Genomic DNA, 24,856 nt, shown 5'->3' on the forward strand with positions numbered 1-24,856 from the left:
TGTTATTCGCACACCTAATGTCATTCCAGATGCAATAAAAAACGGAATATTGTAAAAAATAAACTTAGTTGCATACTTGCATACTTGTATGCACCAAACATTGGACCCATAGAGTTTATTTTCACAATGTACATCCGTAATCCAATCATCAAAATAATGTGGAAAAGAGTCTGTAGCTCAATTGGTAGAGCATGGCGCTTGTAACGCCAGGGTAGTGGGTTCGATCCCCGGGACCACCCATACGTAAAAATGTATGCACACATGACTGTAAGTCGCTTTGGATAAAAGCGTCTGCTAAATGGCATATTATTATTTATTATTATTATGACATTAACAAGCCTAAAAACGTTGTATTTTTTGTGATCCTTTTAATCGTTGTCAGGATTGTCCATCTCCTTTACAAAGCACCCTGGCCGAGATGCAACAGCATCCTCAACTGGAGACGTGAGGAGTGGGCACATAAATCAGGCTTCATGGCAGGGAGACGCAAGGCCATCCCTTTTTGTAGTGGACGTCCATTCACATGACCTCAGCTACTGTGTTCTGCAAATATTTGAATGAGAAAGAATATAAATTATCTTACCTCTTTACCCATTGTGTATCCAAGACACTGGTTTTCACATAGCCCTAACTCCACATTTGAGAAGATGTCATTCCATGATGTTTGAATTCAGCTCTGTAGCAAGAAAATAGAAATGGACCGAGATGAACTTTTTTATGAGGACCATCCGTCTGCAGATGTTGGCGGTGCTGGATGTGAGCGTTGCCCGCATCCGGATTCTCTTTTTCCCGCATAAGGAAGAACTACACGCTGCTGCTATGGCTACATTCTCCGTCATTGTTACAATGTCAGTCTTTTACATTTCACATAGCTAAGTTTCAACTACGCACTCCATTCGTTGAAGTTAGCGCACTCGGTGAATGAATTAGTATAGATAATCAGCTTTATTTGTGCAGGATTTTTAGCAAGTCGGCGCTAGCTGATGTTGCTGGCTGCACGAGAACAACTGGATAATGTAGCTGTGTGGCTAAACTAGCCAGCTACGCTAACGAATGGCTAGGCTTCTCACCATTTTCCATTAACTTGCTGTTTTTAGACATAAGATACATTTTCGTTAAATGTTTTTTTAAAAATACTCACAATTCATAGCTCTATTCACAGGTGTTATAAAGCAGTTTTTCGATATTCAGATGAAGTCCGATTTTCATGTGTCCTGTGTGTTGGTAACAGTTGTTGCTAGTTACCAGGAGAAACATCCACCAGTAGCGAAAGCCCCTCTGTGTTGGACACACCCATGAGGAGGAGCACCATGTTTTGTGTACACTGCCTGCCTACACAGCCAAGGCCTACTACAGCAGAGGGAGGGAATACTTTGCCTACCCTTAGTAACCATAATAATATATTATATTATGGCCATTTGAGAGCTACAATTTGTGAAAATGTCTCAAACTTCACAAGGGTAGCAATAAAATGCTATATTTCTAATGAAATTGCTAATATTTAGCTTGAAAATTAAGAACCAGGGCAGGGAGCAGACTGGGACATATTAGAGAAGAGGTTTGTTAGATTAGATGCCCAGTTGTGTCCAAATGTCCCCAAAAGCCATACAGCAACCCTCAATCAGAGCGGGACAATGACACCACAAAAACTAAATGAAACTCCCCAAATGCATTTTGTGTTCGACTGTCGAAAGTTGAACACTGTTTTATTCATTATAAATCAATGCCTTTTATTTAAAAAAAGGGCAAAGGGATCTGAAATGAAACCATTGTAAATGTAAACCTCACAAGAAGGGCACCACCTGACCACACTGGACCTAGTTACAGACACTCAATGAGCCAATAAACCTGGTTAACAATCCACTGTCACTAAAAAGGCCTGGGCTATGTCCAAGTTCATTCAACAGTTGTGAATGGTTTAGAACAGAGTGCTGCAGACATAAATGCATGAGAGCATTACAATCATGGCGACTAGGAGGACTATTGTGTTTTGTGCATTTAACACAACCGTCACTAGCAGCCAACACACATTCTTGACATGCTCACAAAACTAGAGTGAATAACTGTCCAATGGTGTAAGATTGTTGTGAACTTCGTAAGGTAAATGAGACAAAAGCTTTGTGTAATGTCCCAATGTAACAGTCCTGAATGTAGCCCAGGTACAGTCACCTTCTGTCTGCACAAGACCAGGGCCTAACCTTAACCCCTACCTACCCCAGGGTGTTCACAGATCTGAAAGAACTAGATGTGAAAGCTATAGGCATAAGTCCACAGGCTAATACCATATTGCTTACATGTGTCCAGTCCTTTGGAATCTCTGAGCACTAAAGGGACAGGGGCTATGGACGAAAATGGAACCAAGCCCTGGATGTTAGTTCGAATAAGCTAAGACACTAGAGCAGTCAAAAAATATTTCGTAAATTACACTGCAGAAGAGAGCAAAAAAGGGTGGGATCATTTTCAAAGAAATCAACTTGACATTTAAAAGGACTTATAAATATTCAGACCTCTTGACTTTTACACATTGTTACATTCAAGCCTTATTCTAAAATGAATTAAAAAAAATAAAAAATCCTCACCAATCTCCACACAATACCCCATAATGACAAAGCAAAAAAAGTTTAAATGTTTGCTAATTTTATAAATAAATTAAATCTGAAAAATCCCATTTACTTAAGTATTCAGACTATTTACTCTTTAACTTTGTTGAAGCACCTTTGGCAGCGATTACAGCCTCAAGTCTTCTTGGTTATGATGCTACAAGCTTGGCACACCTGTATTTGGGGAGTTTCTCCCATTCTTCTCTGCAGATCCTCTCAAGCTCTGTCAGGTTGGCTGGGGAGCGTCGCTGCACAGCCATTTTCAGGTCTCTCCAGAGATGTTAGCTCGGATTCAAGTCCAGGCTCTGGCTGGGCCACTCAAGGACATTCAGAGACTTGTCCCGAAGCCACTCCTGCGTTGTCTTGGCTGTGTGCTTAGGGTCGTTGTCCTGTTGGAAGGTGAACATTCGCCCCAGTCTGAGGTTCTGAGCACTCTGGAGCAGGTTTTCATCAAGGATCTCTGTACTTTGCTCCGTTCATCTTTCCCTCGATCCTGACAAGTCTCCCAGTCCCTGCCGCTGAAAAACATCCCCACAGCATTATGCTGCCACCACCATGCTTCACCGTAGGGATGGTGCCACATTTTCTCCAGATTTGACACTTGGCATTCAGGCCAAAGAGTTCAATCTTGGTTTCATCAGACCAGAGAATCTTGTTTCTCATGGTCTGAGAGTCCTCTAGGTGCCTTTTGCAAACTCCAAGCGGGCTGTCATGTGCCTTTTACTGAGGAGTGGTTTCTGTCTGGCCACTACCATAAAGGCCTGATTGGTGGAGTGCTGGAGAGATGGTTGTCCTTCTGGAAGGTTATCCCATCTCCACAGAGGAACACTGGAGCTCTGTCAAAGTGACCATCTGGTTCTTGGTCACCTCCCTGACCAAGGCCCTTCTCCCCCGATTGCTCAGTTTGGCCGGGCGGCCAGCTCTAGGAAGAGTCTTGGTGGTTACAAACTTCTTCCATTTAAGAATGATGGAGGCCACTGTGTACTCGGGGACCTTCAAATGCTAGAATCATTTTTTGGTACCCTTCCCCAGATCTGTGCCTCGACACAATCCTGTCTCGGATTCCTTCGACCTCATGGCTTGGTTTTTGCTCTGACATGCACTGTCAACTGTGGGACCTTATATAGACAGGTGTGTGCCTTTCCAAATCATGTCCAATCAATTGAAGTTACCACAGGTGGACTCCAATCAAGTTGTAGAAACATCAAGGATGATCAATGGAAACAGGATGCACCTGAGCTAAATTGAGTCTCATAGTAAAGGGTATGAATACTTATGTAAATAAGGTATGTTTATTTGTAACAAAATTGCCAACATTTCTAAAAACCTGTTTTCGCTTTGTCATTATGGGGTATTGTGTGTAGATTGATGAGGAAAAATGTTTACTTAATCCATGTTAGAATAAGGCTGTAATGTAACAAAATGTGGAAAAAGTGAAGGGGTCTGAATACTTTCCGAATGCACTGTATATACCCTAAACACATTTTTTAATTTAGATAAACAGAATACTAATTGTAGTAAGTTATTGGTGGTCACTTCAATTTTTACTTTAAAGACATTACGCCGTCTTAGGACACTATGCACACTCAAGTACGACCACATCTTTGAACAAATCATGGTTGGCCATCACAACTATAGGCAATAGATAGATAGGCCAAGAATATAACCCTTTAAATAGTCCACATTTCAAAATGCAACCCAATTTATCCACACTCAAACACTGTTCCAAAATAACAAATAATTTAAAATCAAGTTGATCACTGACCCCAAAAGGTCAAGCTCAGGCTCTGGTAATAATGTGTTATATTTGCAGACAAATAGATTGTCCCAATTTCCCTTCTTCTTAATGTAATATGAGAATTTAATAGGCCTGTCTTTGGGTGAGAGGTCCAATCACCAGTGTTTCCAGGTCAATGTGTGCTGTAAAAATGAGACCTGGGAACGGGTATGGCTTTCTGGCACCTGGCTTTTAAAGCAACCTTATATACTGAACTTTCTTTGTGAGTTTAGGGAGGGTGGGGAAAGATTCAAATGGACCACATGTCCAAATTACCAAAAAAACACATTCAAGAAAAATAATGACCTTAAATAGAAGTGCTTAAAACATTAATAGTTCTTAGAGCCCTTTCATTAACCAGAAATAAAGCAGGGTGTAGGCGAATCCCAGCCCACTCCAACAGAAAAGGAGAGAGAGAGAGGAATAACAGTAATGGTAATACTAATATGTCATCCAATGATTCACAGATGTACAGTTCACTTATAAGTCAGACTCCACCCACCCCGACCTCCCTCCACAGAATTCTATCGTCCTATAGTCAGTGCCCCCCCCAGGTCTGTGAGCCCCGTCCGCCCTCTGTTTCAAGTCTGTCTGTGCTGGAGGCAGAGCTCTCATCAGTCTCAGTGCATCCCCTGTCCTCCTCCTCTGACCTCTTTAACAGCTCGTCCTTTTTCCTGCGCTCCATCTCCCACTCCACAAAGGTGTCGAAGAGGCTGGGCCAGGCCTCGTCCTCGCTGTAGTTGCTCAGGTCCGGCCCGATGGCCTGCGTGAAGTTGAGGAACATGTTCCAGGTGTCCCGCGAGATGCCCCGCACGCCCGATGGGTTCTCGCCCAGGAAGTCCAGCCAGTGCTCGAGGATGGCCGGCGTGTCCTGCGTGAAGACCAGGCGCCACAGGGCGATGGCGATGTCACGCTGCAGCGAGCGCTGGCCCTCCTCGGCGTCCAGGCCGAACTGGAAGGTGAAGCGGTACAGGTCCTTGAAGTTCTCCTCGCCCTGTGCCTCCAGCAGCATGCAGGGGAACCGGGAGCAGATGCCCTCCAGACTGTCCGCCTGGATTGCCCTGCATCCGTCTACAAACTCCGTCCTACAGACAGGCGGAGAGAAACAGGGCTGCGTTATAGACCACAACAAAAGGTTATTATATATTTTTTTTTAATGATTCTTCAAAAAACTATTTAGTAAACTTAAATAAAATAATTAACAATACTGAAACTATATTTGACTCCAAAACTAAATATAATACAAATCATCATGAATTGTTTAGTTTTATTCTAAAAACTTTGGCAAAAAATCTAACAGAGTTTAAGAGATTTTGGGGTGTTTTCAAGCTACAGAATCTGGCTGGTAAATGCTGCCAGAAGATGGTGTTGTTTCAAATAGGCCTACTTAGTGCATCACTATTGCTAGCATTGGATTGGTGTAAACATGGGCGAGAGTTTGCTTCCATCATATTTTTTGCACCAGTCTTGGTGCTATTTCTTTTGAATCCAAGTCACATTGAGATTTACTTTATAATTTCAACCTAACCTATGACCTGATCCATCACCTTATGTATTACTGCCCTCTCAGTGGTATTTGTATTTATTAAGGATCCCCATTAGCTCTACTCTTCCTGGGGTCCAGCAACATTAAAGCAGTTACATACAATTTAAAATATTACATGACATTATATTTCATAACACATTAGGTGTGTTCACTCAGGCCACTACTGTACTACCACATATCTACAATACAAAATCCATGTGCATGTCTTATCATGTGTATGTGTGTCTGTCTCTTCACAGTCCCCGCTGTTCCATAAGGTGTATTATCATCAGTAAAAATTAAAAAAATCTTACCTGATGTGGAATATAGTTCCATGTAGGCATGGCACTATGTAGTACCGTAGTAAGATCCCAAAAAACACCACAAAATAAACTATCCAACACAAACGGTTCCTAGCCTCCCACACATGCTTTCTGTCCAACACTAAAACTACAACTAAATAAAAACTATATAGAAATATTTTTACTAAATAAAAACTAGCAAATCAGGTCTGAAAACGAACTGAAACTAAACTGAATTTAAAATAAAAATTGAAAAAAAATGATTAGAAATAAAACCAATATAAAAACACAAATCTATAATAACCTTGCCGCAACATAATATCAACTCAGGGCAATGAGCCTTATGGAGAAAAACCTGTCAGTTTCTTACATTTTTGGCAACATTGAGAACCTGGGCAATTTCAAGTCAACAGCTCAGTTGAGAAACTCTTACCATCAAACTCTGATAAACATCACCAAGGCCTCAACATACACAAGTCAGGTAAAGTAAGCAAGGAAATAACTGTGCCTTCTAGGTCTCTCAACTCTTTATCAGTATAACAAAGTGAAACAGACCCAGACACTTTACAGCACAGGGAGAGAATGGGCAAGATGCCCCCTGAGATTAACTTGACCACATCCTGTCACCCTGCCACATCCTCTCACCCTGCCACATTGTGCTTCTGTCGCTTCAGCATTTCACCCTGGCCAGATATGTCCCCTGATATGCCTTGTTTTTCCACCCCCTTTTATACAGCAGACATTAAATCAGACCTGGTGTGAACAGCAAAGCGACAGTAAACCTTTCAAAGTTTCTGGCTATAGGCATCTCAGATTAGAACCATTTTTAATAGGTAAAATGATGGCAATAGGTCCAATCTTCAGACTAGGTACAACATTACATGACAATTGATGAGACAGAATCATCTGAGCAATAGACAATCAGAGAAAGACACACTGTCCACTCCATACTAATCTTAGCCACTCATTACAGAGTGCAGTGTCAGAGCCAGAGACTGATTCTATTTCCTGTATGCCCTCTACCTGTCAACTAGCAAGTGTGAGCTACAGAGCTGATGAAAAGAGTGGAGGTGGAGTGGGGTGGCCAGCCAGAACAATGTTAAACAAAACACTGCACAGTGAGAGGAAGCTAGCCTAAAACAGACAGTGCAGGACAGAAGTAGCCATTTTAGAATTTGGTCAGAGATCAAGCATCAGACATTATGAGCTAATATGGTCTCTTTTGGACCAATACTTGACTTGAGGAATCTTCACAGAACATGTTCTCTGAATAACAGGCAAGAACACATTGATGTAGCATTTTCTTTGTCTTATCCCTACCCCTTCCCAACCCATCTCTCACCTTGTAAACTTGCACATGGTGGCCGCCTGAAACTTCCAGGCGAGGACCAGCACGCGGAACTCGGCGGGGTCCACGTACAGGTCGTTGCAGAACCTCTCCATGCCCTCCTCCAAGATAGACTCCTCCTGTGGGTCCTTGTAGCAGCAGAAAAGCTCCTCGATGCGCAGCAAGGACGGCCCCTCCCTGTCTGCCACCGAGCGCTCCTCATTCCTCAGGTCCCCCATCATGGCCGATGCGGGGATCACCGTGGTCTCCACGGTAACCTCCAAGGCGTTCTTGGTGCCGTTGAACATGAGCTCGCTGGAGGCCTTGTTGCACAGGGCGCTGGGCTCCTCCTTGTGCCCTCCTCCGCCACTGCCTCCCGTGCCCCCGCCTTTCTTGTGGTGGGACTTGGACCCAGGCTCCTTGTCGCCACTCTTGCTGCCGAGCGAGGACGATGGGTTCTTACACTTGGTGACACACTGGCCCATGTCTCTCTCTCTGGTCCTCCCGGTCTGTCCTCCCCTCCTTCAGGCCCCGTCTGCCCCACCTAGACACCTCTGCTCTGGCCTGGTGAGATGTCTCAACATGCCCTCGGGCCCTGGGACAGAGGAGGAGTGCAACACGGTCACACAGGGTCAACAACAACAGTGACAATGAGTCACTGAATCAACAAAGCTGTGAGTCACAAAGGGTCAAAAGGTAAAACACTGAGGTAATAATTACTAGAGAAAACGACCGCTAAATGCTAAAGTTAGAAAAACATATGAAGATCATACAGTAGGCTACATCACCACCAACGAAGAAGGGTGGAGTGCCTGGCAGATTTTTGAAGCCTGGCCCTGGGACCATAGAAGCTGGTACTGTACCATGGAGAGGAGGAGGGTTCAAATCAAACTGGATGGCTGTGTAAGTACAAAACACTTATAGAGCGGAGCCTTATACAGCATGGGTTACCATAGAAACACAGACAACTACTTAGAGACAACAATATGTTTTAAACCATAGAAACCACAAGATAAAACACTTAGAAGTGGTCCGGATCATACATACTACTAGCCTACACAATACCCTACCAGAAAAGTTTGGAGATAGAGCAAGAATGGGTTGGTTCTGATAAATACTTACAGACACTTCCTCAGACTGCATTGACCACTCCAGATGAAGGTGTCATCTTTTTCTGCTCCATTGTGGTGACCTTGACATCTGCAATGCTGAAAGAGACACACCATCTTGTCACCATAAACATAATGTCATACAGCGGTGTTGTTCCCCCACATGTAGATTCAGTTTGTTAACTTGCTGTGAATTTGTAATTTGATATCAAGAAAGCAGTCAGTTACTACGTTGCAGAGTATTCCCACAGCAAACTATAGCGATAAATATGTCTCAGCCTTCTCCTTTGTGAGAGAACTTTTAATTATATACACATTTGAAATATTATGTGACTCGTGAGAAATTCATGATAGCTTCCAGCTGTCGCAAGATTCATAAGCCAACCAGCTATTTTTTTCTAATTTTTTGCCTGTCTTTCTCATGATTTGATGACGAAACACTTAACTACAAGAGAACCTCCCCTGATCACATTTAGCTATTGAAACTATTCATGAGGAATGAAACTTCCGATCTAGTTTCCTCATGGACATGTACAGGTAAAACACCTCCTGGAAAGCCTGCAGTGCTTTCAAATATGTTCACCCCATTCTATTATGGCAAATTGAGTTTGTTGTAGTAGCTAACTGACTAGGAACACATCTGCCATTTCAATACTAAGGGGAATATCTACCTAACATAGCTAGCTATCTACGTAACTATTTAGCTAGCAACCCATTTATCAAAATAACACTGCCAGAAAGAATCTAAACTAGCTAGTCTAGGTAACTCATCTGAACGCGTTGGCTAGTTGCGTCTTTTAGTTTGACCAGCTAACAACATGGTAACCTAATCAACATGACTGTCTAACAACTACAGTAACTAAGTTTTCTGACAAAATACAGCCTTGTTTGTGGCTAGCTATACTTCGCCATCATCATACCCTAGCTAGTGCTAGTTAGCCAGCCACCATGTAGCTAGAGCGCTAACTTTACAGATAACGTTCTCTATCTAACTAGCTAGCATGCCATAGCTTTAAACTTGTTTAGATAGTGAACAAGAAACGTACCTTTTAAAAACAGTTGATTGTCTAGGAAATCGCGTACATCACTCCAATAACATTAGCTAGTAAAACAAATATCGTTAGCTAACTAGCTTAGGAAACGACACAAACAAACAGCCCCACTTAGCTACAAAGCTAGCCAGCTAAGCTAATGCTAGTAGCTAACGATAACTAGTCAGTATCATAAACAAAACCGAGCGTTTCAGCTGACGTTTGCCTGAAAAGAACGCACCAGGTTTGCCAACAACCGCCCTAAACGACTGACTTCTACTTTAAATTGACTGCTAAATCAAACAAGTCAGATGAACCAGTACGAAAGGCTTACAGTTTCTTTGTGTTTCGCCTTTATGTGGACATTAAGGGAATTTTCCCTGCATCACTTCCTCCCCGCAGAGCATCATACAAGCGAGACAGCTAGTAAGCTATGATAACCACTGATCTACATGGATAAGGATGTCCCCTGTTTATATTTTGTTCAACATTGAAGTGGCTGGCAAAAAAATCAATCGAACAGGAATCAACATTAATGTAATATCTGGTGAAATCTTCTTCTTTGGGGTTGAACTTGAAGGGCTTTGAAAGCGAATTACATTTGGACTATTTCATTGTTTCGTATCGACTTTGCAACACACTGATTGCTGCGAACACGCCTATCAAATTGCGTCATGTCTATGCGACATGTTGTCAAAAAAGCTAACAGCATAGCAGGTAGGTCAAGTAATAAATAATACGACTATTCTGTAAGTCCGCATAATGACTTGATGTTATTGTAATGTAGACATACACCGTTAGATATTACTGTCCTAGATGTTCCAATTATATTAAAGATAAGCATGTCATCATTAGCCAGGTACATTGGCTTGTCACCCTGCTAGCTCACGTTAGCCCATGTTCATCGGCGTGACGCAGAGCCCAGCTAGCTACTGAATCAAAATTAAATATAGTTATGTAAAGTACACTTTTCAGAAAATCAGCTCATTTAATTATAGTCTACATACGATCAATGGCTTTTAACCAGTCACCGGGGATGGGCTGTAGGTGAAGAACTGTACTAAGCTGATAGCTATCTAGTGATTCTAGTCCCTGCTACAATTAAAAAACAAATGTTCCGATGTTATATTGCCACCAAGTGGTTTATTTCAACATGCATGTACATGTATTATTTTCCCACACTTTCCCAGGACTAAACCTACTTCTGTTTCAGTAATCATTCAAAGCAATGTAATGGAACCTTAACCCACGGTCATATATATTCTAAATATATATGTTTTCACCTATCCAATTATGTTTGATCAGTGGTTATATAAATTCAAACAGGGTCCCAGTCTTTTACTCCCAGCATATATTCTTTATATTCCCTGTTTTGTATTGTTTTTAGACCAAATGACGTCAGCCACACGTAATCAGGTCCTGTCACTGTATATGAGGGTATTTCGGATCGCCCGGGGCTGGCAGTCCACACTCTCACAAGACACGGAGAGCGAGAGACGGTACATTGTCCAGGAGGCCCAGACCCTCTTCAGACAGAACCAACAGGTAAAGATAGAAGGGATGGGCATTTGACATTTTATGACTGTCCGAGTACTCGAATGGAAAAAACATATTTTTAGTAGAGAACGACCAATAATTGTCCGAGACAATAGAACCGATATAGGCATTTTCTAGTCTATCCCTCTACATAGCAAATATGCTGCTATGCCAGCCGCCACTCACCGCCTGAGCACTGCACAATGCTGAGGAATGTCTAGCTGGGAAAATCAGCAGCAACAGCAAGCTAGCTCATTCTCCAACAGAAAGGTGCAGTATTGAGAAATTGATTAATTGAGACAGTGACCAAAATTAAACTCCTGTTAATGGCTAGCTAAGCAGATAAATATGTGACCTGCAGTGGTGGAAAAAGTACCCAATTGTCATACTTGAGTAAAAGTACAGATACCTTTATAGAAAATAACTCTCATAAAAGTCACCCAGTAAAATACTACTTGAGTAAGTCTAAAAGTATTTGTTTTTAAATATACTGTAACGACTCAGGGTTTATAAGCGCGGATATCGACTCTGCTACGCGAGCATGCTTTTGGGGCACAGTCGATGGCGCGCTGGATTTAGGGCCAGAAGGTTGAGGGTTCGAGACCTGCTCCCTGCCTGTTTCATTACATTGGTGTCAGAAGTGATCAGACCTTGCATCCACGAACGTGCGTGTGCTTGGCCGGTGATCGCGTTCCTGTAAGACGTTGAGTTGTAGGCTAGCGCGAGGACGCGCACTTTGAATGGCGGGAGTTGTGAAACGACCCTGGGTTTATAAGCACGTGAGCATGCTTTTGGGGCACAGTCGATATTTTAAGTCCTAAAATATACTTAAGTATTAAAAGTATAAATCATTTCAAATTTCTTATAAATTGTTAAGCAAACCAGACAGCACGATTTTCTTCTTTTTTTGAAATAAATGGATAGCCAGGGACACACTCCAACACTCAGACATAATTTACAAATGAAGCATGTGTGTTTAGTGAGTCCGCCAGATCAGAGGCAGTAGAGATGACCAGGGATGTTCTCTTGATAAGTGTGTGAATGGACCATTTTCCTGTCCTGCTATGCATTCAAAATGTAATAAGTACTTTTGGATGTCAGGGAAAATGTATAGAGTAAAAAGTAAATTATTTTCTTTAGGAATGTAGTGAAGTAAAAGTTGTCCAAAATATAAATAGTAAAGTACAGATACCAAAAAAAACTTATTAAGTAGTACTTTAAAGTATTTTTACTTTAGTACTTTACACCACTGGTGATCTGTTAGCAAAGATTACGATAACTAACCATCTCATCTGTAGTGTTAGCTAGCTACAGTGAGGGAAAAAAGTATTTTATCCCCTGCTGATTTTGTACGTTTGCCCACTGACAAAGAAATGATCAGTCTATAATTTTAATGGTAGGTTTATTTGAACAGTGAAAGACAGAATAACAACAAAAAAATCCAGAAAAACGCATGTCAAAAATGTTATAAATTGATTTGCATTTTAATTAGGGAAATAAGTATTTGACCCCCTCTCAATCAGAAATATTTCTGGCTCCCAGGTGTCTTTTATACAGGTAACGAGCTGAGATTAGGAGCACACTCTTAAAGGGAGTGCTCCTAATCTCAGCTTGTTACCTGTATAAAAGACACCTGTCCACAGAAGCAATCAATCAATCAGATTCCAAACTCTCCACCATGGCCAAGACCAAAGAGCTCTCCAAGGATGTCAGGGACAAGATTGTAGACCTACACAAGGCTGGAATGGGCTACAAGAACGTCGCCAAGCAGCTTGATGAGAAGGTGACAACAGTTGGTGCGATTAGTCGCAAATGGAAGAAACACAAAATAACTGTCAATCTCCCTCGGCCTGGGGCTCCATGCAAGATCTCACCTCGTGGAGTTGCAATGATCATGAGAACGGTGAGGAATCAGCCCAGAACTACACGGGAGGATCTTGTCAATGATCTCAAGGCAGCTGGGACCATAGTCACCAAGAAAGCCATTGGTAACACACTACGCCGTGAAGGACTGAAATCCTGCAGTGCCCGCAAGGTCCCCCTGCTCAAGAAAGCACATATACAGGCCCGTCTGAAGTTTGCCAATGAACATCTGAATGATTCAGAGGAGAACTTGGTGAAAGTGTTGTGGTCAGATGAGACCAAAATCGAGCTCTTTGGCATCAACTCAACTCGCCGTGTTTGGAGGAGGAGGAATGCTGCCAATGACCCCAAGAACACCATCCCCACCGTCAAACATGGAGGTGGGAAACATTATGCTTTGGGGGTGTTTTTCTGCTAAGGGGACAGGACAACTTCACAGCATCAAAGAGACGATGGACGGGGCCATGTACCGTCAAATCTTGGGTGAGAACCTCCTTCCCTCAGCCAGGGCATTGAAAATGGGTCGTGGATGGGTATTCCAGCATGACAATGACCCAAAACCGAAACCTTAATGACTTGGAGAAGATCTGCAAAGAGGAGTGGGACAAAATCCCTCCTGAGATGTGTGCAAACCTGGTGGCCAACTACAAGAAACGTCTGACCTCTGTGATTGCCACAAAGGGTTTTGCCACCAAGTACTAAGTCATGTTTTGCAGAGGGGTCAAATACTTATTTCCCTCATTAAAATGCGAATCAATTTATAACATTTTTGACATGCGTTTTTCTGGATTATTTTGTTGTTATTCTGTCTCTCACTGTTCAAATATACCTACCATTAAAATTATAGACTGATCATGTCTTTGTCAGTGGGCAAACATACAAAATCAGCAGGGGATCAAATACTTTTTTCCCTCACTGTAGCTATATTGGCTACTATGTTAGCTTGCTGGCTAGATAAACATGGTGCTAAGATATCAGATAGAAGCTATTAGCCAATGTAGCTAAATAACGTTAGCTGGTTATCATTTTGAACATGCACCATTTTCGGCAATGAGCCATCTGACTTGCGGTGTAACTTTAGCTATTTACTGGTGTATTTATCTGACCAGCCGCAATCATATCCGTAAATTGACAGTTGATAGTCGGATTAGATGATTGTCGTATTAGGGAAAGAAGGAAGTGTTTTTAAAATGCCTAAATTAAGGTTGACAATAGGTGTAGCTACCTAAGAATGTTCCTGCATGTTTATGGACCAATAAATATGTAGGTCAGCGGGTGTCCACAGTTTTGATGTGAGTAAAGTCATACCATATAAAGAAAAATCCCGACAGCTGTGATGGAAACAGAAAGTTAGGGTACAGTTTTATAAATGCAGACATATTATTTGTTTGTTCAACATGGATCTTGTTGTGTCAGTAAAATGTATTATGCAAGAAATGGCAGTGGAAACGCCTTTATGCGCAAATATTGATATAATAACATCATATTGAAATAAACTTGGAGTCACGCGATGATATCGTGTGTGGCCCTCCCACGACTCGAAACCATGCAGTTTATTGGGCTACAGGTTGGTTAAATAAATGATGATGAACTTCACAGGGCGGTGAAAGTGCACGGGGCAGCAGGTAGCTTAGTTGTTAAGAGCGTTGTGCCAGTAACCGAAAGGTCGCTGGTTCTAATCCCCGAGCCGACTAGGTGAAAAATCTGTCAATGTGCCCTAATTGCTCCTGTAAGTTGCTCTGGATAAGAGCGTCTGCTAAATGACTAAAATGTAAATGTAAAATGATGAGCTTGATGCAACTTTCCAATAAATATCGAGGGTCTTATTCTGGTGACATGATGATCGATGCTTGACTGCTATTCGACAAAGAAAAATGTTCTCGCTTTTGTCCATAAAAATCTCATGTAGACTAGCCTACCCAGTACCCGCACAGCCTACCCACACTGTATCTGCAAGTTGTTGGTTAGAGCGCACCTGCAAAAACCAGAGTAGGTACATTAAACTCAACACTTTTTGTGACAAAAATATCAGTTGAGTTGAAAATGGGATGAAAATGCTTGACTGCTGTCAAACAGCATTCTCATTGACGGGGCTGTAGTGGAACAGGTTGAGAGCTTCAAGTTCCTTGATGTCAACATCACCAACAAACTATCATGGTCCAAACACACCAAGGCAGTCGTGAAGAGGGCACGACAAAGCCTATTCCCCCTCAGGAGACTGAAAAGATTTGGCATGGGTCCTCAGATCCTCAAAGTTCTACAGCTGCACCATCGAGAGCATCCTGACTGGTTGCATCACCGCCTGGTATGGCAACTGCTCGTCCTCCGACCGCAAGGCACTACAGAGGGTAGTGCATACGGCCCAGTACATCACTGGGGCCAAGCTTCCTGCCATCCAGGACCTCTATACCAGGCAGTGTCAGAGGAAGGCCCTAAAAATTGTCAAAGATTCCAGCCACCTTAGTCATAGACTGTTCTCTCCGCTACTGCACGGCAAGCGGTACCGGAGCGCCAAGTCTAGGTCCTAAAGGCTTCTTAACAGCTTCTACCCCCAAGCCGTAAGACTCCTGAACAGCTAATCATGGCTACCCGGACCATTTGCATTGCCCCCACCCCCTCTTTTACGCTGCTGCTACTCTGTTTATTATCTGTGCATAGTCACTTTAACTCTACCCACATGTACATATTACCTGAATTACCTCGACTAACTGGTGCCCCCGCACATTGACTCTGTACCGGTACCCCCTGTATATAGCCTCCCTACTGTTATTTTATTTTACTGCTGCTCTTTAATTATTTGCTATTTAAAATTTTTACTTATCTATTTTTTACTTAACACTTTGTTTTATTTTCTTAACTGCATTGTTGGTTAAGGGCTTGTAAGTAAGCATTTCACTGTAAGGTCTACACCTGTTGTATTCGGCGCATGAGGCAAATAAAATGTGATTTGATTTGAAACACATTGAACACTTAGTATTTTTATTTGGTAAGCGAAAAAGTACATTTTGTGTGCACTACGCCATCACGCATTGATTTTTATCCTCAACAAGTGTGTTTGGTGTAAAAACAGACCACTGGTGGGAAAGTGAGCATATTTTCTTTATGCTGATTTTAGAAAATATGCATGAAAATCTGTCGCCAATTGGATGGAAACCTAGCTTGTCAGACAGAACGTGCATCTTCGTTTCATATTTTTCCTACCTTCGCTCTCCTTGTTAGATATTATGCACATTTATGGCTTGGGAACAAATGTCATCGCCATTGAGATAGTTCTCATAATAGCAACAGCAAGTGATTTGAGTGATGGGGAAAGATGTGAAAGGGAGTGGAGTTACAGCCTCGCTCTATGCAATCGTTGCAGTAGGATGAAGTTACAACCCGCCCTTTTCTTGACAGATAGCAGAACTAGCCAATTGAGTTGTTTCAAATTTTGTCCTTGCAGCTGAGTTGTTTAGAGATGTGTCCTGACAGCAAATATTTTATATGCAGTGCATTTGGAAAGTATTCAGACCCCTTTACTTTTTCCACATTTTGTTACGATACAGCCTCATTCTAAAATGAATGAAATTATTTGTTTCACTCATCAATCTACACACAATACACCATGATGACGAAGCGAAAACAGGTTTTTAGAGATTTTAGCAAATTTATTAAAAATAAAAAACAGAAATACCTTAATTACATAAGTATTCAGACACTTTGCTATGAGACTCGAAATTGAGCTCAGGTGCATCCTGTTTCCATTGGTCATCGTTGAGATGTTTCTACAACTTGGAGTCCACCTGTGGTAAATTCAATTGATTGGACATGATTTGGAAAGGCACACACCTGTCTGTATAAGGTCCCACAGTTGACAGTGCATGTCAGAGCAAAAACCAAGCCATGAGGTCGAAGGAATTGTCCATAGAGCTCCGAGACAGGATTGTGTTGAGGCACAGATCTGAGGAAGGGCAGCAAAAAATGTCTGCAACATTGAAGGTCCCCAAGAACACAGTGGCCTCCATCATTCTTAAATGGAAGAAGTTTGGAACCACCAAGACTCTTCCTAGAGCTGGCCGCCCGGCCAAACTGAGCAATCGGGGGAGAAGGGCCTTGGTCAGGGAGGTGACCAAGAACCCGATGGTCACTCTGACAGAGCTCCAGAGTTCTTCTGTGGAGATGGAAGAACCTTCCAGAAGGACAACCATCTCTGCAGCACTCCACCAATCACGCCTTTATGGTAGAGTGGCCAGATGGAAGCCACTCCTCAGTAAAAGGCACATGAGAGCCCGCTTGGAGTTTGCCAAAAGGCACCTAAAGGACTCTCAAACCATGAGAAACAAGATTCTCTGGTCTGATGAAACCAAGATTGAAGTCTTTGGCCTGAATGCCAAGCATCACGTTTGGAGGAAACCTGGCACCATCCCTATGGTGAAGAACGGTGGTGGCAGCATCATGCTTTGGGGATGTTTTTCAGCGGCAGGGACTGGGAGATTAGTCAGGTTTGAGGAAAAGATGAACGGAGCAAAGTACAGAGAGATCCTTGATGAAAACCTGCTCCAGAGCGCTCAGAACCTCAGACTGGGGCGAAGGTTCACCTTCCAACAGGACAACGACCCCAACAAAGTACTGATTTAAAGGGTCTGAATACTTATGTAAATGTCATATTTCCGTTTTTTTTTTAAATACGTTTGCTAAAATGTCTAAAAACCTGTTTTTGCTTTGTCATTATGGGGTATTGTGTGTAGATTGATGAGGGGGAAAAACGATTTAATCAATTTTAGAATAAAGCTGTAACGTAACAAAATGTGGAAAAAGTTGGGGTCTGAATACTTTCCAGTGCCAGTCAAAAGTTTGGACACCTACTCATTCCAGGGTTTTCTTTATTTTTTTACTATTCTTTTACATTGTAGAATAATAGTGAAGACATCAAAACTATTAAATAACACATATGGAATCATGTAGTAACCAAAAAAGTGTTAAACAAATCAAAATATATCTTATATTTGAGATTCTTCGAAGTAGCCACCCTTTGCCTTGATGACAGCTTTGCACACTCTTGGCATTCTCTCAACCAGATTCATGAGGTAGTCACCTGGAATGCATTTCAATTAACAGGTGTGCCTTCCTAAAAGTTCATTTGTGGAATTTATTTTCTTCTTAATGCGTTTGAGCCGATCAGTTGTGTTGTGACAAGGGAGGGGGGGGGGGGGTATACAGAAGATAGCCCTATTTGGTAAAATACCAAGTCCATATTATGGCAAGAACAGCTCAAATAATCAAAGAGAAACGACAGTCCGTCATTACTTTAAGACATGAAGGTCAGTCAATACAGAAAATGTCAAGAACTTTGAATGTTTCTTCAAGTGCAGTCGCAAAAACCATCAAGCGGCTATGATGAAACTGGCTCTCATGAGGACCGCCACAGGAAAGGAAGACCCAGAGTTACCTCTGCTGCAGAGGATAAGTTCATTAGAGTTACCAGCCTCAGAAATTGCAGTCCAAATAAGTGCTTTACAGAGTTCAAGTAACAGACACATCTCAACATCAACTGTTCAGAGGAGACTGTGTGAATCAGGCCTTCATAGTCGAATTGCTGCAAAGAAATCACTACTAAAGGAAGCAATAAGAAGAAAATACTTGCTTGGGCCAAGAAACACGAGCAATGGACATTAGACCGGTGGAAATCTATCCTTTGGTCTGATGAGTCCAAATTTGAGATGTTTTGTTCCAACCGCTGTATCTTTGTGAGACTCAGTGTAGGTGAACGGATGATCTCCGCTTGTGTAGTTCCCACCGTGAAGCATTGAGGGGGAGGTGTGGGGGTGCTTTGCTGGTGACAATGTCTGATTTATTTAGAATTCAAGGCACACTTAACCAGCATGGCTACCACAGCATTCTGCAGCGATACGCCATCCCATCTGGTTTGGGCTTAGTGGGACTATCATTTGTCTTTAAACAGGACAATGACCCAACACACCTCCAGGCTGTGTAAGGGCTATTTGACCAAGAAGGAGAGTGATGGAGTGCTGCATCAGATGACCTGGCCTCCACAATCCCCCGACCTCAACCCAATTGAGATGGTTTGGGATGAGTTGGACCGCAGAGTGAAGGAAAAGCAGCCAACAAGTGCTCAGCATATGTGGGAACTCCTTCAAGACTGTTGGAAAAGCATTCCAGGTGAAGCTGGTTGAGAGAATGCCAAGAGTGTGCAAAGCTGTCATCAAGGCAAAGGGTGGCTACTTTGAAGAATCTCAAATATAAAATATATTTTGATTTGTTTAACACTTTTTTTGGTTACTACATGATTCCATGTGTTTTTTCATATTTTTGATGTCTTCACCATTCTACAATGTAGAAAATAGTTAAAATAAAAAAAGAGTAGGTGTGTCAACTTTTGACTGGTACTGTATATACAGATGCATTAATGCATACATGAGTGTCTCTGGGTAATTTTGCATTCAACATAATGATATTGAATATCGGCCTAAGAAATCCCCCCAAAATCACACAGAAGGACCGCATTGGAAAAAATATGCCAACAGATCGCAACAATCCCTAATTTATCATAACCATTACCGATAACAAATCGTAATTGCTCAATTGCCCCATATATATTCAGTCAATAAAAAAGATTTTAAGATGAATTGATTGAAACTGTAATATCAACGGGTTATATTATATTGTGGAACACATTTTTCAAAAAGGCAGTATTCTTAGCAGTGGCGCTTGCTTGTGGAGGCCTATGGTTGTGCAATGGCATTGCCTTGTTTTGTTAATTTAGCAGACAAGACGCTCTTATTTCCCGAGCCCTTATCACAGTCAAGACACATCTATTTTATACTTTTAAAAAACATTATGTAATATAACAGAATAAAATATAACAGAATATATTTCCAAGGAAAAAAGTTGCCAGTGCGAAGTGATGCATATCTCGTGCCTGGAACAGTTTTTCTCAAAGATTGATCATTTGAAACGTTGCTCAATGTGGCGAGTTGAAATTTTTTTTTTTTCAGGGTAACAAACCAAAATCATTATCTTTTCAATATACAGATGTTCGATTTATACTGAACAAAAATATAAACACAACATGCAACAATTTGAATGATTTTACTGAGTTACAATTCTTATACGGAAGTAAGTCAATTGAAATATATTCAATAGGCCCTAATCTATGGACTTCACATGACTGGTCAGGGGCGCAACCATGGGTGGGCCTGGGAGGGCATAGGTCCACCCACTGGGGAGCAAGGCCCAGGCAATCAGAATGAGTTTTTCCCCACAAAAGGGCTTTATTACAGACAGAAATACTCCTCAGTTTCATCAGCTATCCAGGTGGCTGGTCTCAGACGATCCCGCAGGCAAAGAAGCCAGATGTGGAGGTCCTGGGCTGGTGTGGTTATATGTGGTCTGCGGTTGTGAGGCCGGTTGGACGTACTGCCAAATTCTCTAAAACGACATTGGAGTCGGCTTATGGTAGAGAAATGAACGTTCATTTCTCTGGCAACAGCTCTGGTGGACATTCCTGCAGTCAGCGTGCCAATTGCACGCTCCCTCAACTTGAGACATCTGTGGCATTGTGTTGTGTGACAGAACTGCACGTTTTAGTGGCTTTTTATTGTCCCCAGCACAAGGTGCACTAGTGCAATCATCATGCTGTTTAATCAGCTTTTTGCAATGCCACACCTGTCAGGTGGATGGATTATCTTGGCTCACTAACAGGGATGTAAACAAATTTGTGCACAACATTTGAGAGAAATAAGCTTTCTGTGCGGATGGAACATTTCTGTGCTCTTTTTATTTTAGCTCATGAAACATGGGACCAACACTTTACATGTTGCATTTATATTTTTGTTCAGTGTAGTTTATTCTGCTTGTTCTTTGACATTTTCAAAATTAATAAACAATTCCACATTGAACACTGCATGGTGATGAATTACGGACATTACATCGGTTTGGAGTACAGGCATATGCTTAATGATTCTGATGAAAATACACTCTTTGTCTTTATCAAACTAATGTTTTTGCATATTTTCAGTGTGGAACCTGTCTATATTTAGAGGGGGGTTATAGCCTAGGCTAACCAATTCTAAATGGCACTAGCAGTTCTCAAAGTAGCTTAAGCGGAAAATATATGGGATGCAATTATTCCAGAACTGCAGCTCTTTGTTGGAAAACATTTTCCTGTTTCAATCAACCAGACTATTTTGAATTTGTGATAAAACTACTGTCATTTGGCAAGGAATGTAGCTAGTGTATCCCATCAGTTATACGTTTTTATAGGCATTTATTTCTGTAGGCCTAACGGGAGCATGTGTGCGCACTCGGCACACGTGTGTGTGTGGAGGGAAGAACGCAATTGAGTGAATAAGACACAGAGGGGAAAGGGAATTTAGGGAGAAGAACAGTGTGATGCTTGGTTTATTTTTTGTTGTTCCCCGCAAATGCACATGTACAAATAGAACACTAGAGTCAAAGCAAATTAATTTTGTCTTCAAGACCAAATTTAACTTGCCTCTTCGGGCAGCCACAAAGCACATTCCACCAAATAGTTTTACAGTATAAAAAAAAAATTGATCTTTGGTTAAAGATTGAGATTTGGCGTCCGTTCGAGTACTCTATTATTCATGCTCATCCCTAAAAGATAAACCTAAAGGATGTCTGGTGTAGGTCAAAATCATCTTTATCTGTTCTGTGTATCCCTTTTAGTTGACAGATCAGGAATCAATAAAGAAGTGCATAGACGAATGTGAGGCAAGGATAGAAATTGGTAAGTGTCAACAACAGCCTTTAATGATTTCATTTAGTAATGTATCTGGAAAGTTAACATACACTGTTCACACTTAAATGCTTTGGTGTGAGAATGTGAGTGACATTTTTCCCCACTCTGATTTGCAGGTCTTCATTACAGGAACCCCTATCCAAGACCTGTAAGTGACAGACCTCTAAACCTGAACAAATGTGTTTATATCTCTCAGGCACTATTGTGTAATTTCACTATTGTCTAATGTAATGTTTTTATTTTGGTTCTATACACTCCATTGCAGATATACCTGCCTATAATGGGACTGGCAACCCAGAAAGGCAGGAAGCTGAAAGCACAGCAACGCATGAGGAAGCAGGCCAAGCCGGTTTACTTACAGTCACATGACGAAGACAGTTGAGACTAGATTAACTCATGTTACCAAGGACAGGAAGACAGTCACTGGCTGATCTCAGGAGGAGTTGAGTTCAAATGACCACTCAACTGTAGATGACAAAAATCCAAAAAAGTCATTTATTTTCAATGTTCATCAAGCACATTTTCATTGTGCACTGCAGCATCCAATCCATCATGTCTGTGCAACAGTATACTGTACCAAGTATATTTATGCATGCATTTCCTGACAAAAGCTCTTATGTAAATGTCAGAATTGTCTGTCCTGTAAGATAGGCAGCCATAAAGATGTATGATATTGTTTGGAATTTATTTATTCTATCAATAAATTGAGTTTTGATAAATGCCACTCCTCTGCATTCATGCTTTCAAGAAAGAAAAAAAAAAGTCAGGTGAAATCTGTCAGGTAGAAAAATACTTCAGAGATTCCTCTGTACTTTTGTATACTTTTTAGCCAGTAGTTCTGAATGTAGCACTCTCGAGCCAAAAGTGGTAACGAAAATGTTGTACTGCGTCATCACGTCATTGTTCTCGAGCCTCTAGCACGCACAAAGATAATTTAAACCCTGTGGTGTTCATGAGCTGTGCACATGCATGGCTTCACCCCACAACCTCATTGAACAATGCAGTGCCGATCGGACCCCGCGTCCCAGTTTAACCTTGCCACCTCATTGGACATCATTCCACCTGCCAATCAACATTGTCCCTCATGCTTGGTTCTGGCTAATTCCCTTTGTTGTACAGACTGGTACGGCAAGCAAGCAATTGTGATAATGTAATTTATACAATGGAAAAGTTATAACCTACTTACAGTACGTTTGCATCAAATGACCTATCCTTCAAAGTTTTCACACCTCTTGACTTTTTCCACATTTTGTTGTTACAGCCTGAATTTAAAATGGATTAAATTGAGATGTTTTTGACACTACACACAATACCCCATAATGTCAAAGTGGAATTATGTTTTTCGACATTTTTACAAATTAATTAAAAATGAAAAGCTGAAATGTCTTGTCATTAAGTATTCAACCCCTTTGTTATGGCAAGCTTAAATAAGTTCAGCAGTAAAAATGTGCTTCACAAGTTGCATGGACTCAATCTGTATGCAATAATAGTGTTTATCATGATTTTTGAATGACTACCTCATCTCTGTACCCCACACATACAATTATCTGTAAGGTCCCTCAGTCGAGCAGTCAATTTCAAACACAGATTCAACCACAAAGACCAGAGATGTATTCCAATGCCTTGCAAAGAAGGGCACCTATTGGTAGACGGGGAAAAAAAGAGCAGACATTGAATATCCCTTTGAGCATGGTGAAGTTATTAATTACACTTTGGATGGTGTGCCAATACACCCAGACACTACAAAGATACAGGCGTCCTTCCTAACCTAATTTGCTGGAGAGGAAGGAAACCGCTTACGGATTTCACCATGAGGCCAATGGTGACTTTAAAAGAGTTACAGAGTTTAATGGCTGTGATAGGAGAAAAATGAGGACGGATCAACAACATTGTAGTTACTCCACAATACTAACCTAATTGACAGAATGAAAAGAAGGAAGCCTCTACAGAATAAAAATATTCCAAAACATGCACCCAGTTTGCAACAAGGCACTAAAGTAATACTGCAAAAAATTTGGCAAAGTGATTACGTTTTTGTCCTGAATACAAAGTGTAATGTTTTGGGGCAAATCCAATATAAGACATTACTGAGTACCACTCTCCAAATTTTCAAGTATAGTCGTGGCTGCATCATGTTATGGGTATGCTTGTAATTGTTAAGGACTGGGGAGTTTTTCAGGATAAAAAATAAATGGAATGGAGCTAAGCACAGGCAAAATCCTAGAGGGAAAACCTGGTTCAGTCTGCTTTCCACCAGACACTGGGAGATGAATTCACCTTTCAGCAGTACAATAACCTAAAACACAATCTACACAGGATTTGATTACCAAGAAGACAGTGAAAGTTCCTGAGTGGCCGAGTTAGTTTTGACTTAAATCTATTGCAAGACCTGAAAATGGTTGTCTAGTAATAACCAACAACCAATTTGACAGAGCTTGAATAATTATGAAAAGAATAATGTGCAAATGTTGCACAAAATGTTTGGATTTAGCCAGAGACTCACAGCTGTAATCGTTGCCAAAGGTGCTTCTACAAAGTATTGACTCGGGTGTGAATCATTATTTAAATGATATATTTTTGTATTACACTTTCAATAAATGTACACAAATGTCTAAAAACATGTTTTCACTTTGTCATTATGGGGTATTGTGTGTAGATGGGTGAGAAAAAAACATCTACTTAATCCATTTTGAATTCAGGCTGTAACACAACAAAATGTGGATTAAGTCAAGGGGTATGAATACTTTCTGAAGGCACTGTATATATAGGCCTAGTATTTGTCTAAAATAGGCCTTTTATAAAAACATTTCATGCAATTCTATGTGATTTACATGAGAGAAGACATTAGCAGAGTATTTTTTAATACCACACAAAGGGCCAAATGCAGGCTGCTGTGCAACTCCCTATTCAGGCAGGATGCAATTTTGGAAACTATTTATTTTTCGTATTTATAATAATTTGTTTGATCATTATTATCATTGTATATCATTGTTGTTATTGTAGGCCTATTCATTAATCTAAACCA

The 24,856-nt window shown here is 41.3% G+C and overlaps 2 protein-coding genes across 3 annotated transcripts; one reads left to right on the forward strand and one right to left on the reverse strand.

Moving 5' to 3' along the window:
* Nucleotides 1-1,668: 1,668 nt before the first annotated feature.
* On the reverse strand, nt 1,669-8,016 carry LOC311100816 (DCN1-like protein 3; the record flags this gene model as incomplete). Its single annotated transcript, XM_084141785.1, has 2 exons — nt 1,669-5,462; nt 7,547-8,016. The coding sequence occupies 2 exons, from the start codon at nt 8,014-8,016 to the stop codon at nt 4,916-4,918; spliced, it is 1,017 nt and encodes a 338-aa protein (XP_083997911.1). The 3' UTR covers nt 1,669-4,915.
* A 329-nt stretch (nt 8,017-8,345) lies between these two features.
* On the forward strand, nt 8,346-22,555 carry LOC311100817 (LYR motif-containing protein 1). 2 transcript variants are annotated; one of them, XM_084141787.1, is made up of 5 exons: nt 8,346-8,434; nt 11,059-11,216; nt 21,759-21,819; nt 21,948-21,979; nt 22,097-22,555. In XM_084141787.1, the coding sequence occupies exons 2-5, from the start codon at nt 11,064-11,066 to the stop codon at nt 22,211-22,213; spliced, it is 363 nt and encodes a 120-aa protein (XP_083997913.1). In that variant the 5' UTR covers nt 8,346-8,434; nt 11,059-11,063; the 3' UTR covers nt 22,214-22,555. The 2 variants fall into 2 exon arrangements, with proteins under 2 accessions (XP_083997913.1, XP_083997912.1); XM_084141786.1 differs by lacking the exon at nt 8,346-8,434 and adding an exon at nt 10,093-10,388.
* The last annotated feature ends 2,301 nt before the right edge of the window (nt 22,556-24,856 follow it).

The sequence above is a fragment of the Coregonus lavaretus genome (assembly GCF_964263955.1).
Source record: "Coregonus lavaretus genome assembly, chromosome: 25".
In the NCBI taxonomy this organism is placed as follows: Eukaryota; Metazoa; Chordata; class Actinopteri; order Salmoniformes; family Salmonidae; genus Coregonus; species Coregonus lavaretus.